The 17,981-nt window shown below is 34.3% G+C and overlaps 1 protein-coding gene across 2 annotated transcripts; it reads right to left on the reverse strand.

Annotated features, from left to right (window-relative positions):
- Window positions 1-2,558: 2,558 nt before the first annotated feature.
- On the reverse strand, window positions 2,559-15,363 carry LOC134236343 (uncharacterized). 2 transcript variants are annotated; one of them, XM_062718513.1, is made up of 5 exons: window positions 15,067-15,363; window positions 10,114-10,745; window positions 9,849-9,911; window positions 8,312-8,356; window positions 2,559-6,759 (listed from the first exon to the last, which is right to left on the reverse strand). In XM_062718513.1, exons 2-5 carry the CDS (start codon window positions 10,727-10,729, stop codon window positions 2,711-2,713), a joined length of 4,773 nt encoding a protein of 1,590 aa, XP_062574497.1. In that variant the 5' UTR covers window positions 10,730-10,745; window positions 15,067-15,363; the 3' UTR covers window positions 2,559-2,710. The 2 variants fall into 2 exon arrangements, with proteins under 2 accessions (XP_062574497.1, XP_062574496.1); XM_062718512.1 differs by lacking the exon at window positions 15,067-15,363 and adding an exon at window positions 10,914-11,062.
- Between the last annotated feature and the right edge of the window lie 2,618 nt (window positions 15,364-17,981).

Here is a 17,981-nt window from a genome sequence, read left to right on the forward strand (position 1 = left end):
CTGAAAGGCATATTGATTGAAAATTGTTTTTAGACTTATTAAGGAGGAACAGGACCTTTAGCTGAAAAAATTCCTGTCAATGAATTTTTTTCGTATTTTTTAAATTTCTAATTTAATATGTACTTAACATTTTAAAACAGTCCTGTCATGGGATTTCTTGACTTATTTAAAAGATATCGCCCCACAAATACCGCCCTGTTTAGAGTTTGTATGGAGTTTAGATACTTCATGTTTACGGGCCCATAACAGAGTCCATAATGCGAATTTTTACGCACAAACGATAAATATGATAGATAACACTATATACTCAAATATTTCATAATATTCATAGTGTTTAAATTATCTGAAAGCAATTGTTTTAATTTTATATAGTATTTGGGTGGAATAATTTCTGCATTTTTCAAGGCAGCTTCCACGACAAAAACCTCATTTGGAAAAAATTCTGTCAATAAATATTTCTAAATTTACGATTGAATGTCAGTCCTTCATCGTAATTCTTTGCTGCATAAATATAACAGGGTGAAGCTTACCTCAATATCGCACAGGACATCGTTGAATTAGACGTAAGCATGATAAAAAAGCTTCACGTTTGTATTTTCCGAGTGCGGGAAATCAATTGTGACGTCACACGAAAATATAAACATTCAAAATTATCTAAACAGAGAGAATCTCTGCTACTAAACACGAAAAAATATTAATTTTAAAAAATCTGCTTCAGAAGTTTATCACGATACATTGACTGTGACCTGTTTATTATGAAATAAAACTGATCATGATGGGTGTGTGAACTTGATCTCGCTGCACTGAGAATTAAAACACTACGTCTATGACGTCACTGACGTCAGACTACAGGGTAAAGAGAAACAAAGATGTGGATCGGGCAACTTCACAATATCTAAATAATGGCAAGATCTTAAAACAATTTATTAATAATAATTTCTAAAATTAAATGTTTAAAAACAATTTTAGAATTTAGAATAAAATGACACAAGAACTGTTGATTTTAACAACGTTTTACATGTATATCATCACCGATTATGACGTGGTATGTCTTTTTAGTCATGTGACATGTGTCCTGTCTCCCCTTAAGTCGAAAATGGATACGTTTATATTAAATGATTCTAGCTATAAAGATTTATTTTTGAATATGAACGGACCAGGTATTCTAGTAAATGCATTGTGTTTTTTTTAATGGCGTCTGAACCCATTCTATCTAAAAGTTAAATATTTCTGAAATGAAAAAAAAGCGAGGATAATGAGCATTGATTTATGTCGAAAAATACACAATACAAACATGTGGGCAGGGCATAAATAAGGACACCCCCCCCCCCGGAATACCAGAGATCCAGAGATTGGAACAGGTGCGCCTAGAGGAGTAAGCATCCCTTATTGATCGGTCACACACGCTGTGAGCCCTATGTATTGATCAATTGAATGGAACATTTCGTAATCAAATTTAGTATAAAAACAAAGATCTAACAATTGAGTGAGAGATGTAAGCCAAAAAAAAAAAACGAACCAAGATAAATTAAATGATAGGTTGAAAAACCTTATTTGTCTCAACAAATTAGTTTCTTTTTAAGCAAACTGACACACAAACAACAAGAAGACACCGTAGCATATTGTGGTTAACCCATTCAGTCTTACGCCTATCATGAGCTTTGGAAAAAATTCGATTAGTTTGTGAAGCATTTTTTCCGTTTTACATACCTTTAAAACATAAGTTTAAAGATATATTACGTGTATTTATCAATAAGTTATTTAATGACATAAACTTGAGACAGTGTCTTTGGATTATACTCCCCCTATATACGGCTTCATTCTTCAAGAAGTATTCTACTCAAATCAAACATAGCATTTCTGTATCAATCGTGACAAAACGCAAATCAAGTATCGCACAAACATCAGCAATGATAGCACATTTCATCAAATTCTATATTTATTTATTTCTGTTTAACTTCTTTCGACTGATAAATGTTTCTCTAGTGATAATAAATGCCAATACCTTTTTCAAAACTGTTTAAATCGCGATAATTTTAACAAACAACAATAAATCTTAATTTCATGCAAATCACAAAAAGGATCCGAAAAAAGTATAGCCATCGCAAAAATATGTTGCAAACATAGTATAGCATTCACTCAAAACAAGAATAGCCCAATTTCTCTAAAAAGCGTAATTTATAGAAATCAGATGATGTTTCGTGGGTGAATTGAGGCGAAAACTAAGTTACAATAACTTTAACAACAGAATATAGTTTGAAAAAATTAAGAACAATTGAAATAATGCAAAATGAGCGAAAATCCCATTTTAACTTAGTAAATGAGAATGGTATCGAATTTCTAACTTGTTTCAACTTAAAAATTTTCTCAAATAAATTTACATTGATTCTATAAAGGTTTAATAAGTTTTCTAATTTCTTAAAGGTACTTTTACCCATAATTTGCTTGCAGAATTTTCTTTTTTACCCATAATGCATCAGAGTACCCAAAGCAATATAGCAAGTGATCCAAATCAAGTAGATTTTCGATTAGCACTTTGTATACAGTGAATACGCAGTTAACACATCCTCAAGAAGTTTATTGAGAAATGTAATAAGAAGAATGTAAAACAATATTTGAAAAGTGTGTAGAGTTGTACAAAAATAAAATTCACTAGCCCTAACAGTTGCATATTGTGGGACATATTATTTTAAACCTTTCTGTATAATTTTCATACAGAGTATCGTCTTACATAATTTTTTAAGACACTTAAGACCCTCTTGCAAGGTTGCACTGCGCTTCTTTTCCATTTAAATTTACTCTCTTTGAACTTTTTCACAAGGCGCCGTGTCCTCTCCAGAACAGACACACCCTCTCTGTCTAACACAGCGTTCCCTAGAACAGACACACCCTCTCTGTCTTCCACATCGTTATATTCCCTGTACCTCACCCTGACATTGACATCCGTCCCAGCTTCCAGAAGTGTCCTTAACATCTCTACTACATTGTTCTCATCAATCAGAATAAACCTACCAAGTCCTTCATCAATCACCGAGAACAAAAGAGGTTTTTCATCAAAATCAGACTCATAATCTTCGTAGTACAGCTGTATCCACTGATTGAAATCCAGACCCATGTGAAATAAATTTTTCAGTACGTCACATTTGTTTTCCTTGATTATTTTATATAAATCTCCAAATTTATCTATTTGCCTCACCCGTGTGTGTGTCATCACCACGTTATCTTTACTATCAGTTATCACGTCACTATTCCTTATGTTCACTAAAGATTCAAACAAATGTAACTTCCGTTTATTAAGCTGACCTTCACGTTCTGTTTGTACGAGTTCTTTTACAACATCAATTTTCATTTCAACTAACGCAATGCTTAATGCTGATAGACCCTCATTATTACAGATAGTTGCATCCGCACCATGATCATTGACCATTAGTGCTGGTGGTATCAGGGACTCCGTATTATTGAAAATTATAGTATATATAGGAGTTCTTCCTTTCGAATCCTGCATATTAATATCAGCCCCTACCTCTATCAGTTCATTGACTACACTGCAATATCCACCCCTGCATGCAGCTGTCAGTGGTGTATCATCTTGACCTTGAATATTGGCATCAGCTTCGGCCTCTAAGAGTTCCTTCACTACGTTCAGATGTCCACCATTACATGCCGCTGTCAGCGGTGTGTGGTATTTTTCTTGTAGGTTGACATCAGCCTCTGCCTCTATCAACTCCTTCACTACCTCAACATGTCCATCCTTACATGCTGCAGTAAGCGGTGTGTGATATTTACCTTGGGGATTGCGATCAGCTCCTACGTCTAAGAGTTCTTTGACAATATCAGTATGTCCCCTTTTACATGCCATCGTCAGTGGTGTATGGTATGTACATTGTGGATTGATATCAGCCCCTGCTTTTATCAACTCCTTTACAACACATAAGTGTCCATTTTTACATGCCTCTGTCAATGGTAAATTAAAGAACCTTTGTGGATTGACATCAGCCCCGGCCTCTAACAGTTCCTTCAATACACTCAAATGTCCATATCTACATGCTGCAGTCAGTGGTAAATTGTATTTACCGTGTGGATTGACATCAGCCTCTTCCTCTAGCAGCATTTTTACAACGCTTATATGTCCACCCTCACTTGCGGCAGTCAGTGGTGTATTATATTCAGTCTGCGGATTGATATTAGCCCCAGCTTCTATAAGCTTATTCACTACATTTAAATGTCCACCTTGACATGCCGCTTTTAGTGGTGTATTATTCTGAGTTTGTTGATTTACATCAGCCCCTGCCACTATCAGCTCCTTTACTACGCTTATATATCCACCTTGACATGCTGCAATCAGTAACGTATAATTCTGCCTTTGTAGATTGACATCAGCCCCCTTATCTATCAGCTCTTTTACAACACCCACATGTCCTCTCTCACATGCTGCACTCAGTGGTGTATGATATTTTCCCTCTAGATTGACATCAGCTCCTGCCTTAATTAGCTCCTTCACAATACTCTTATGTCCATAATAACATGCTGCAGTCAGTGCCGTATCATTCTGATCTCGAAGATTGACATTAGCCCCGACTTTTATTAGCTCCTTTACTACATGGATAAATCCACCCTTACTTGATGCAGTCAGTGGTGTATTATATTTATCTTCAGGATTAATATCAGCCTCAGCCTTTATTAGCTCCATCACTACACTCGCATTTCCACTCGTACATGCTGCAGTCAGTGGCGTATGAAATTTGCCCTGAGGATTGACTTCAGCTCCTGATTTTATTAGTTCTTTTACTACATTGGTATAACCACCTCTGCATGCTACAGTTAGTGGAGTATCATATTTACCTTGCGGGTTCAGATCAGCCCCCGCATCTAACAGCTCCTTAACCACAGTCATTTGTCCAGATGTACATGCTGCAGTAAGTGGAGTTACAATCAATCTATCATCATAATCCAAATATCGCAGTTCTTTGTTTATAGTACTTTTACTGACATATTTGATCAATATTCTTACGGTCTCTAAATCACCACTGTAACATCCCAACACAAGTAAGCGATGTTGTTCAGATATTGACTGATTTATGACCAATTCCTCATTTCCCGAATGAGTACTGGTGTTTAAGATACATGGGTTGTCTTTTCTGTCATTTGCTGGAATATTTTTTTCGCTTTCTTCCGTAACAAAGCTTCGAACAGGGTAAATTGAACTATCAAACATTTGAGAGTGTGTTTCGTTTTGTCGGTCAGTTTGTTCTAGGATATGTTGTAGAATCTTATTGTGGCCGTAATAAACCACCCAACTAATAACCCTCACACTGTATGTTGATCCTTTAAGTGGTGTCCATCTTTCATTTACAAGCAAATTCTGTTTACGCAATTCATTGCTCCGTTTTTCCGATTCCTCACATTCCTTCACTACCCAATTTATTTTCCTGACAATTCTATGCACATCATTCTGCTTTGATAGAAATAAAGCTTTCCATCCCGAGTAAGACTTCCTGTTTAGCACCTCTATAAAAAGCTTACATACTTCTGACTGTTTTAAAACATCATTCATAAAAACATCATACAGTTCCAAATTCTCTATATCACTGTACAAACGCTCAGCTAAAACTAAAAACTTGTCCTCTCCTAACCTTATACAAAGATCAAATGAATCACTTCCATCGCCGCTTTTACTATTTAATACATCATGCTCTTCACCATCCTTTACATTTCCAGTGACTTGTGTTCTTCCGTTTTCCATTGTCTTTTTACATTCTTTTACTTCCACTTTCTTAGCAATGTAACTGCTGCTAATATATTGCAAAATGATATCCGGACACTGACAACCAAAATGATACGCCATTATTTCATACATGGATTCCTGAATAAAAGTGTACTCAGATCCACATAATTTTGTGTATGTCCCCTCCATTACTGATAATGCTCTAACAAATTTGAATGCATCTGTGTTACTCTCAACTTCACAGCTCTCTATTACTTTTGATTTCATTTCGTAGAACTGGTTGTTCCCTTTGCTTAGAAAACTTTTCTTTGATAGTTTTCTGTCATTTAACATTAATAAAACCAAAGTAGCATAGCATAACTTGTAATGACATTTCATCTTTTCAAATTCTTCTAAAATGCATTCAACTGGACAGGTAAAGAAGTTTTCTGCATTTTTTCTAAATTTCTCAACTTTCGAGTACAGTTTACACAGTAAAGGAAACCTATATGATGTTTCTTTCAGGAATGAAGTAGGCAATAAATTTCTATCCAAACCGTGAATCTGAAGAATGGATTTTTTGTCATCTTCATTCAACATATTTTCTGGATTGCTTAATTTTATCACGTGTTTCTCATTTATGAAAAATGATTTGTAACACTCATTAAACACTGCTTCCCTACATGACATCAATACCTTTGTATTTTCATTGAAGGGATTTGAAATTTGTTCTTCGTAATCCATTAATGACTTTAATTTTGGCTTTTGTAGTTTTAAGATACCTACTACATCATCAACGACAAATACCTGGGAATAACGAGAGTCAGTATAATGTTCTATCTTTCTGATATCCTCAATTGGTACGACCTCATACTTTTTCTCTTGTAATGTTAAGGCAATATGATGAATCGTTGCTGATTTCCCAGATCCTGGGACACCAACAAATGTCATGTACGGTTGATTTCTGACTTTATCCAACATTGCATGAAAGTTGTGGGTTTCAATGAAAACTTCGTCGTCTTTCTTCCATTGTAGGACTTTCTTTGAATGGATATCTATATAAATGTAAATTTTATCTTTTTTTATTATCCAAGCACTTGAAAAATGTAACTTTTGCTGAAACTTATAAGCTGTATATCTGCTTTATATGTGTTCTATTGTTACACTCGAAGCATTAAAGAATGCGATCAAAATCTCAGTTGTCCTTATTACCTGACTTTTATAATTTGTCTATAAACGTCAAAGACCAAACGTTATCTGAAACTTATCATGATACAATATGTAAAGGACTGCATGGTCCTCATATTTGCAAAATCCCTTCCACCATAATGAAATATGGAGGTAAAGAAAAGGATGAATACTGTTAGTTACTATATAGCAACATTTATTCGCGAGCGAGAAACAGATGCGAGTTTCGCGATCAATTTTTACTCGCGAATATAAATAGCCTCGAACCATTTTTTCTGTGTTTTTTTTTAAAGAAAATTAGTCGTTGCAGATTGATTTCAAACTGACAAACCGCGAATAAAAGATGACGCAAAATATTATTTTTTACAGTCTCTGCATTTATTTCATTCAAGCTCAAAAGTCCATTAAAAAATATAGGCCAGGAACAGAGCAAACACGGACCTTAAGATATCAGAGGTGGGACCAGGTGCTATAGAGGAGTAAGTATCCCTTGCCAATCAGTCACATCCGCCGTGTGCTCCATGTCATGATCGGGAAAAACTAAAGGATACGTAGAAAATCAGTATTTGAATATTCATATTGATTATAAATATTTTTATATTTATAATAATTAGCACGAAAAACGACTGTCAGCATTTCCCTTAAATGAAGAATTATATTTGCAGACAAGGTCATCGTATCAAAAATGATAACTTTGACCAAACTGTGCGTATTCTGTTTTATCAACTTGATTGTCAATGGCTTGCCCCCTTTAGAAATTGTTCGTAAGTAAAGAATGCTCTTGCGTATCGAATCCACTGGGAGATTGATAGATCGTTGATTTATATAAACGTCGATTTAAAGGCCTTCTGATATACATTAGATCACTTAATTTTCGCGACACCTTATTTTAGCGAGATAGTCATTGACTCTTTATTAGCGAGACAAAATTTTCACGAATTGTGGTCATTGCTTTATATAATCTTAAGGAATTCTATTATACGCGAGAATGAAATTTTCGCGAGCATACCGTCTCGCGTAATTACGCGAAAATAAAGTTATCGCGAATAAGAAGTGATTTACAGTATAAGATTGTGGAAAAAATTCTTCTTCATATGAGTATTAATAAAAGTCATTTAACAAAGGAATGCGATTGGTACCCATGGGAATTCAAGAATTGGTTGGAGGATTTGGATGCAAAACCTACACAGATATTGGTAATCAGAAACTCATTGTAGTAATATCAGCCTCAGACTACTTGTGTGTATAATCAGAATGTTTAATGTTTTCTTTAAAAAAGCTGCACTTTGGGATCCGAATATTAGATCAAAGATTATAAATTTAAAAAGAAATCTTTGAGTCTCCATCGTATTTTGCAAACAAATTGAGAGGATACTGAAAATTATTAACTCTTTATTAAGACTGTAAAATTTCACTCACCTTTCACATTTGGAGGAATGACACATTTAGTATTCTTGATTTCATCTGATAAAGAAATAAAATATTGGATTTTATAGTTGGCATAACTCAAAACTTTCTGGGAATTTAAATTGCAGAGCTAAAATCCACTCTGTCCTCCATGGCACATGATCCCACCCCTGATGTTTCGGAGGTCCGTGTTTAATTGCTCTGCCCTTATTTTGTATTGTTTTATGGACTTTGAGATTGAATACTGTTCGTTATCTCCATATCCTTCCTAGGATGCTTGAAACAACAAAAGGTCCAAGGGTCATATTGCTCATTTGAGTAACTTTAGCCATGCTGTTCTTTATTAGAATTCTCACTTGTAATACCTATTGTGACCCCACCTTACCCCCGTGGGTCATGATTTGGACATTTTAGAATCTACACTATCCCATAATTCTTCGTAATATTCAGCTTTTCAGTCTGGCCCAAATGAATCTTGAAAAGAAAAGTTTTAAAGAATTTCCTTAAATTTCAATGTAAAACTTGGAAAAATGTAGAATTATAACAATATTACAATATATATATATATATATATATATATATATATATATATATATATATATATATATATATATATATATATATATATATATATATATAATTAAAATGAAATAAGAAGACAATAATGGAAGTGATTTCTGAGGATTTAGTAAATGTTGATTTATGTTGAAACCATTGTGTGGGTACAGGGAAGGTTCATAATAGAATTGGGTCGCTACCATTGCTAACATTAACAATATTGTACAGTAATCAGGTCCAAAACTCCTCTGAAACCATTAAACAATAAAAAAATAAATTTGGTGCAGAACAAACAAGGAGTCCATGTTGAAATTGGCCGCATTGTTCTTGAGTGAGAAAGGGGTCAGGTGTCATAAAGGAGTCAGCATCCCATGTCATGATCGGTCAAAGGGAACATTTTGTTGACAATCAAGTGTGCAAATCATGGCCAAACAATACATGTATAAAAACGTTGGTCACCATTATACTAAATGATAATCTGTATTTGCTGATAATGTCAATCTATCGACCACAGTATTTGTCAATATAGACTGTTGATAATTTTTTTCATCAACCTAGGCCTGTTTGTCAATGTCTTGCCTCGTTTTAGTAAGTGTAACCACCTAGATCAAGTTCTTGCAAATTGAATCAACTGGGAGATATCAACTCTACATGCAGGTGATAAGGGTACATGTATATTAGCACATAAATAATAAGGTGACGATGGAAAAGAGGAAGTCTTCACAATCATGATAATTTATTTGTCGGTCGCATTTAAGTCTCCTTTTGGTAGAATATCCAAATATACAAATATATCAAACTGTGTGGTGTCTTTTTCAAAGTTCAAAGAGGTATATCAATGTAAGAATGAAGAATGAAAATGAATTGCGTCAATTGATAAAACAGGTCAATTTATCTTTATTGATTGCTACAGCAAGAAATTCTCTTTTCTTGTAAAATGTATTTGATATTAGATTAATTTTAAACAAAGAAATATAAGAGAAAAACTTACTAATCGTTTCTAGTATTTTATTTTGATTTTCAGATCGATTTTCTTCGCTTTCTTCTAATTTACCTACAAAGAATAGCAAAATTCTGGAAAGTGAGCAATAAATTCAAAAATTTATTTAAAGTTGATGCTTATTCAGGTGACCAATATTTCCACCATCAATTTTGCACTGAATACCTGTGTTTTAGTCATCTGAGTAGACACCCTTAAAAGTATACAGCGTAATATAAAATTTAAAAAATAAACAAAATCTCATTATTTAACTTACGTTGTAGGCCATGTAATATTTTCCTTGTTGTTGCATCTTCTTCAGCCTGTTTTCTCAGTTCTTCAATGAAATGGAGGTCACGGATAGGGTCCATTGTCTCATGTTTTAAAAAATCCACCGCCTTCTCGTACTGGTTACAGTTGTTTAGAAAAGAATCAAGGTCCATAACTGCTGATCTTACAGTAGACCAGACTATATTGAAATCAGCGTTGGAAAGGACAGGACTAGAAGAATGAACACACTGATTTCTAGCAATACGAATCCTCTCAATGTTGGCAGAGAGAGATCGGTCTGTAGGGTCTGGATCATTTCCACAACCTTTTCTGTGTGGTGGTATGCTACAAATGTTTCTAAGAAGTGTATACAATAAAGAAATATCCATATCATCATAGTTTCCAGTATAACTTTTACCTCTTGGTAAAATAAGACTCGTCTGGGGTGCTGTCAGACGGGGAAGATTACTCCTTTTCTGTACAACGACACGTGGAAAAATAGCGGGTGGTATATAATGACGTAGAACATCCCTCAGTTGATCTGTACACGGACCCAGGAGAAGGCGACAGGCTCTACAGGCATTTGTCGTCTCCTCTGTAGACGAGTACGAGGAAGCTGCCATGGCAGTTACCTAATCTCTGAAAGAGTTCATACGAAAAAAAAAAACCTTAACATTCACCAAAAACACATACACAAAAAAAAAAACAAACGAAAGAGAAAACAAAAGTAAGAGCCTTGTATTTTTTGATTGAGGTACTTAGACATTCATAAGGCATTGTAACAAATTTATGGTCCTTGAAGCTCACCTGAATCCACTTCAGGATATGACAATTTTGAACTCTGGTCTGAATGGACAAAACAAGTTTTCTTCTAAAGGAATGATCGGCAAGGGATCATAACGTCTGCAATCAGATAATGTCTTGAAATAAGTTTTTAGACTTTTCCTTTTATCTTATTTTCATACATGTATACAGAAATTATAGTTTTATTACAGTTTTATCTATATGAAAGAGGATTTATAGGTCCCTAAACCTATAATTTTCTAAAACTCAGACTTTTAGGAATCGAAAAGAAAAATTGCATGGGTTTTGCAAAAAGTCGTTGTCATTTTTTTTTTTTTGTCGCTTTAAATTCCAAATTTAAACTGAAGAACAAATCATAACAAGACGTGGTTATGTGTAAAATTATCATAACAGTGTTTTGCTTTTAAAAACGTATCTATTTTAAAGATGAACACAAAAAAGACAGATTGGTAAATGACATTAACTTGTCGGAATGTCCCCTACAATATCAGGTGTAAGACCTGTGTATTGTTTAGCAAATTAATTCAGCTTCATCCTCTGATCTATGAAGCCTAAACTTTCACACATTTCACATGCTAGATGTCTAGGAAAAATAAAAATTGTCAAAGATCACATGATCTTCACTCACTATATAAAGATATGATCGACTCAGCCAAATGCAACACTTAAAACGAGGGTGAAACTGAGACAGTCTAAATGTCTATTAGGATCATGGAGACAGGCTGGGTCCTTATTGTCCCTTATAAAAGAAGTGTTTTAAAGTTGAAATGCATTTTTAAAAAATAAACAAAGTGTCTACTCTAGGACTAAAACATCGACGTAGTAAACGACAAGCTATGCTATGCATATACTCCATAAAGCGGGTTCAAATCCTACTGGGGGACGCAGAGACCGGTCTTTCGGATGAGACAGTATAAACTGAGGCCCCCCTTCGCAGTAGGCGCTGTCACCTAAAAGATATATCACTGTTCAATGGCCCTCAGTTGCAAACGTAGGTCAATATTTGCAGCTATTCACCTGAAAGTGGTGGTGTCTCCATATGAGTTAAAATTCCCGAGAGGGACTTTAAACAACAAATAAACATGTTACATTTTTCTATCGGCAAATTTAATCTTGAGAATTACTCGCTAAAAATTATTTTAACTTTTTTTCATTATCCTAAAATTTGTTGATGAAATATCTATTTTATACTTCCGTTTAGTTTGAGTATGAGATACAATCCGAGAAAAGCACTTTACGTTTTCTTGAAAAATACATTAAGAAAAATGTAAGGAAGTAGAAATAAAAGTGCGCACAGAATGTAGATTAATGCATGCACAAATCACTGCAAATAACACTGATAATTATCCAGCATATTATTACGAAAATAAGAGTTTTCCAGCTCCAATACAAGACATAACTGTATCGTTAAGCCCCAACCTCCGGTGGATCCATCGCAAAGCCCTTAATACGTTTTCAGATTTAAATCGTAGATTATGATTGGTCTTCTTTGGTGCTATCACATGTGCCTAAGTCCCTTAACCTCAAAAGATCTTAAGTATCAATTATTAAATTCATCAGAATTTCTAATGAGTGATGAAACAATCCTATAACATAGCTATTAATACACAGGCACAAATGTAGGGAAAAATTACAATAATAGTAAAAACATAAGAACAAATCGGACTCGGCATCGATATTGCAAAACAAAGATCTTAAGAGCAGACACATCACCACATGCTTCAGGAAATATATGAAGGAAAGGAAATAGACAAAGTAGAACGTACCTTAGCACTATAGTGGACCAACAACGAGGAACGGATGCTGAAATAAATGCAGGAATGGGAAATGCTTTTTAACAGCAATGTTAAGGCTGTACTTCTCTGTGGTTCTGAGACATGGGGGATGACTCTTACCACAACAAACAGAATCTAGACGTTCGTCAACTCTTGTCTGAGACACATCCTCCAGATGAGTCGACAAAATCAGCAACAAAAATGTGTGGTAAAGAAAGAAACCAAGCCCAAGTAGCAGAAGAAAAAATGAATGGAAGGTGGAGGTGGATAGGGCATGTTCTACGCAAGCCCCACAATAACATCACAAGGCAAGACCTATCCTAGAACCTCCAAATAAAACGTAGATGAGTTAGGCCAAAGAACATCTGACGTAGAGATTTGGAGGTAGACGTTAAAAGAATGGGGAAGAACTGAAGGATATAATAAAGCATTGCTCAGGATAGAGAGATCTAGAGGAATCTTATCAGCGGTCTATGCCCCAAAGGGGGTAGAAGACATAAGTAAATTAGTAAGTAAAGTAAATATGTTCTGAAGGGTAGGCATTTAGTGCCATATACATGAAGATTCTTGGAGGCTAATTAATTTCATTTCATATGCCCATAAGTCCAAAAATATATGACACAGAAAGTATAATATACATATTAAAGTGCACGTGCTACAATCATGCATTGAGGGCCTCTCCAGATTTTGTCAAGATTACGGCCTCAGTCGCACCCATACACCCCGCCCCTAGTCCCTTGCGAAGGGTAATACACTCTCAGTATTCTGTAGATCAATGCATATATCCTATTAAAAATTGACACGAGTCATTCACATTTCCTCCGAACTACCCATCTTTCTTTAAGCCCAATCTTTTTTTTTACTGAATTTCCTCTGAGTACGAGTTTTTATTTTGTATACTAGTATGCTTAAGCATCAAAGTGGCACCAACAAGTAACAGCGAGTTTTTTTTGTTATAGTCTGTAAATAAATCCAATGATTATTCTATTCATTTTTTTTTACAAAATATCACATCATATACAGAGGATATGTTTGACATAATTTAATTGGTTCTTCAGTACGAAACTATGCATACCCGAGGTCACCCTTGAAGCAACTCATCAGAAAAGGTTGAGTTTTAATACTATAGCATTGCGTGGTTGGATTACGGAACTTCTGTGTAGAATGTACACTATTTTATGTTAAAGAGCATAAAAAAGACCATTTTGTGGATTTATTGAAGTAAACACACATTAAATGTTATTGTAAAGCTAACAGATGAAGTGGAATGTATTCTAATTAGATATGTGCTCATAATATATCATGACAGGATAAAAGTGAAAAACAGAAAAAAATATATCTACACATGTATAGAGTGATTATATTTACAGGGTTTTTTTAGGAATCAGATAAAGATGTAGAAAGTCGTCCTCATCTAAACGCTTCCGGTGTGTAAGAATTCCGCAATAGGGAAGCAGGAAAACCGTCAAGATTCCTAGATTTGAAACTCATAGAAATCATTAATTTTCCCTTCTCCTTGAAATAATTAAGAGATGTATAAACATAATGTATTTAGTTCTCACATTTGTTCACGAAGAAGCGACCAAACTCGATGGTCGCTAGACGTATCGAAGATTACTTATCCACAAATGAAATGGCATGAACGTGGTATATATTTAACGAAAATAATTCCACACGTCAGATGGCTGTTAACTGGTGTACACAATATGAAAATTATGCAAGGCAGGCGCGAATCTAGGAATCAGTTTTTTTCCAGGGGGTTCACAAAAAAAAAAAACAACCCAGACATTTGTGGACAAGTAAATCATGTAAATAAAAGTTCAAAAACTATTTCCAGAATGTGTGTATGTGTGTTGGTGGGGGGATGTCTTTTATTTGCTTTGGTATATACTTTAAATAAATCTAAACTGATCCCGACCCCTTTAGATCAACGCATAATAGGGGCATTCCCGGTGCTTAGATAATAGTGTATAAACCAAGTGTACAGGACTCTTGTTTTATTTTAAATAAAAATAAATATCAATTGAAATCCAATACCTAATTCCGATTTAAGAATTCACTTTACCATTTTGATTTTTTTCTTTAGTGCAAAGACAGTATATAAGTCCCCCACCATGCTAAAAGGAACGTTGTTAGAAGTTGTAAACAAGATCTTTCTAAATGTTTTACAAGTAGATTTATCGTGCAGACTCCCACTTGGTTAAGTGTGTTATGGTCTTATAAAACAGATCCTGTATGTGCCTTGACGCTTTTGCTGCACATGAAACAATTTTTCTAAGACATTTAAAACATTTTTTAAGTAAAAAACGTATCATATTGTAAAAAAGCCAACTTGTAAATCGTTATTGTATAAAGAAATTGAAAGAAGAATGACAACTCACCTCTTTTCTTTCCCAACTATGGTGGCATATTTATGCCATCCACGTAATTTTTTTGTCAATATGGCATATCGTGTTAAGTCACGATAACTATTTCGTCAAGTGATAACATTCTGGTTTGTCGATATTAACCGACTTTATATCTTGCCCAGTCAAGATAAGCTATCAAATTTTGCTGCAATTCTATCTTGACATGACAAGATAACTGTTAGCCACGATACAAGATAAATGATCTTTTTTGTCGAGATAGCTCTCGAAAAAATACGATAGCTTATCTTGACTGTAGAAGATAAAAGTCGGTGTTTGACGACAAATCTGAAAGTTATCATCATTTGACGAGATAGTTATCTTGACTTGACATGATTTGCTATATTGACAAAAAATTATGCGGATGGCATAAATATGCCACCATACCCAACAATGCTCTCAAAATGACTGTGAGTAACAATTTCCTTTTAGAATATCACTCCTGTCACGTGTTAGTAATCATAGATTTTAAAAGGAAATCGGGAAACAACACAGGAAAGAAATTTTAGACAAGTTAACCCTAGCCTTGCTTGTTATTCGTTTTTAACGTTTTTTTTTAATAAAATAAATTTGACAATTGTTCATTTCTAATAGAATAAAATCTCATAAAAAATTATTAATCAGTTTTATCATTTGTCATTAAAGAAGTACTAGTGTAGCTTAAATCATCACCAACCATAACTAGAGGTCAGAAAGTGCGGGTAAAGGGAGCCCTGTGCAGCATTAGAACACTAGTTTCACATCTCCCCTGACCTTACCATGCTTACGGCCACACATTTTTTAAAAAAAATTGGAAGAAGAACCCTTGTTCAACATAATCATGCATAAAGTTTATTTGTCAAATATTCAGAAGAAATGGTGGAAACTAATTCACTTTATTTTCAATAAAGCCCCGGCCTCATACCAGAAATCTTTACCATGGTGCCTCCCCCACAGCCACAATCCATGACCTTCGGCCATGAATTTCATAATTTTGGAAGAGTCGCCCTAGGTCATTATAACTTATCTGCTAAATGAACAGGGGGTAAGCTTTTTTTTTTAAAAGAGAATTCATGCATTTTCGCTATATGATCCGAGAGCCTAGCCCTCACTCCAGATCATCTGACTCTGGGGCCACAAACTTCAAAATATTGGTCAAAGACTTAATGCCTATTACAATCCTAACAAAGTTCAACTGTTTGTTGTCCATGGGTAGAGAAGAAAAGAGAAGATTTGTTTTGTCATAGGGACGGTCAGATTTTGGAACGCAGTTCGCAAGTGAACTGCATTCCAGAACGCAGTTACCACTTCTATGACAAAATGATGATGGCACCATCTTTAGTTTCCGAGATACAGCCTTCAAGTTTTTTATGCCTACTACATTACAAAAAACTCGTCTCCTTCCAATATAACATATAACGGTTTAGATCTTGATAATCTACAGGATATTGCAAATGCCTTTAATGAGCATTTTGTTCAAATTCCAAAAACATTATTGGATAATCTTGCGTGTACTAAATTTGAATTAGACAAATTGAAAAGATACACGGAGACGAAACTTGGAGATCAAGACTTTTTTGAAATTTATTTGATTAATGAACAAAAAGTATTTGAAATGTTAAAAAGACTTGATGTAAACAAATTTGCTGGTATAGACTTTCTTGGACCTAAATTGCTTAAACTTTCAGCTAGTTTAATATCCAAACCTCTAACACACCTTATAAATTCTAGCATTATCAAGGGATCTTTTCCTTCACAGTTAAAGGTCGCAAAAGTATCTCCCCTGTTTAAAAAGGGAGATAAATCAGACCCGGGAAACTATCGCCCAATCTCAATTTTACCAACTATATCGAAAGTTTTAGAGAAGCATGTAGCAGAAAATATACGTATCTTTACTTCTCACTTTGATTTATTAATTAAAGCACAATCTGGATTTCGAGATCTTCACTCGTGTCAGACAGCTCTCACAAAACTAACTGATAATTGGCTGCATGCAATAGATCAAGGGAATTTTATTGGCATTACTTATCTGGATTTTACCAAAGCATTTGATCTTGTTAATCATGATATACTCATTAGAAAAATTAAATGCTATCACTTTGATCCAATATCAATTAAATGGTTTCAATCATACTTAAATGATCGAACTCAAAGTGTTAAAATTGGTGCGTTCACATCTGAATCACTGCCAGTCACAGCAGGTGTGCCACAGGGCTCTATTTTAGGTCCTTTGTTGTTTCTATTGTATATTAATGATTTACCATTGTGTGTTGCACATTGTAATATTGATATGTTTGCTGATGACACTACAATGCATTTTCATGGTAAAAATATTTCACGTATTGAAACAACTTTTAATCATGAACTCTGTCAAATACAAAAATGGTGTCAACAAAATCAGATGATTATAAATACTGATAAAACAAAATGTATGTTAATGGGAACACAACAAAAGAAATCTAAGTTAGAAAACGTTAATTTTCATCTGCAACTTTCCGGCCAGCCCCTAGAAAACGTAGAGATGCAAAAATTATTAGGTGTTCACATTGATCATAATCTTCAATATACTTGTCATGTAGATGCAGTTTGCAAAACTCTTACATACAAATTATTTACTTTACGAAAAATTAAAAGGTTTCTTCCAATGCATACTAGAAAACTATTTTATAATGCTTTTATTCTACCATCAATTTTGTATTGTCTATCCATTTGGGGCAATTGTCCTCAAACGCATATGGATAGAATCTACAGATTACAAAAACGAGCAGCTAGGATTATTTTAAATGAAAAATTTGATACACCTTCAATGCCTTTATTTAACACTTTAGGTTGGCTAACTGTTTATGAACTTTTATATTTACAGTAAAGCATTCTAATGTTCAAAATATTTAATGGTATGTCTCCCGATTATA

Source organism: Saccostrea cucullata, unplaced genomic scaffold (assembly GCF_032062105.1).
Source record: "Saccostrea cucullata isolate Sc308-1 unplaced genomic scaffold, CSIRO_AGI_Scuc_v1 ctg3395, whole genome shotgun sequence".
In the NCBI taxonomy this organism is placed as follows: Eukaryota; Metazoa; Mollusca; class Bivalvia; order Ostreida; family Ostreidae; genus Saccostrea; species Saccostrea cuccullata.

Coding starts and splice junctions, on each gene's coding strand:
- LOC134236343 (XM_062718513.1), bottom strand. CDS start 10,729: ATGGCAGCTTCCTCGTACTCGTCTACAGAGGAGACGACAAATGCCTGT. Junction 9,912..10,113: donor AATATTACATGGCCTACAAC/GTAAGTTAAATA, acceptor TATTCTTTGTAG/GTAAATTAGAAGAAAGCGAA. Junction 6,760..8,311: donor CATTCCTCCAAATGTGAAAG/GTGAGTGAAATT, acceptor ACATTTATATAG/ATATCCATTCAAAGAAAGTC.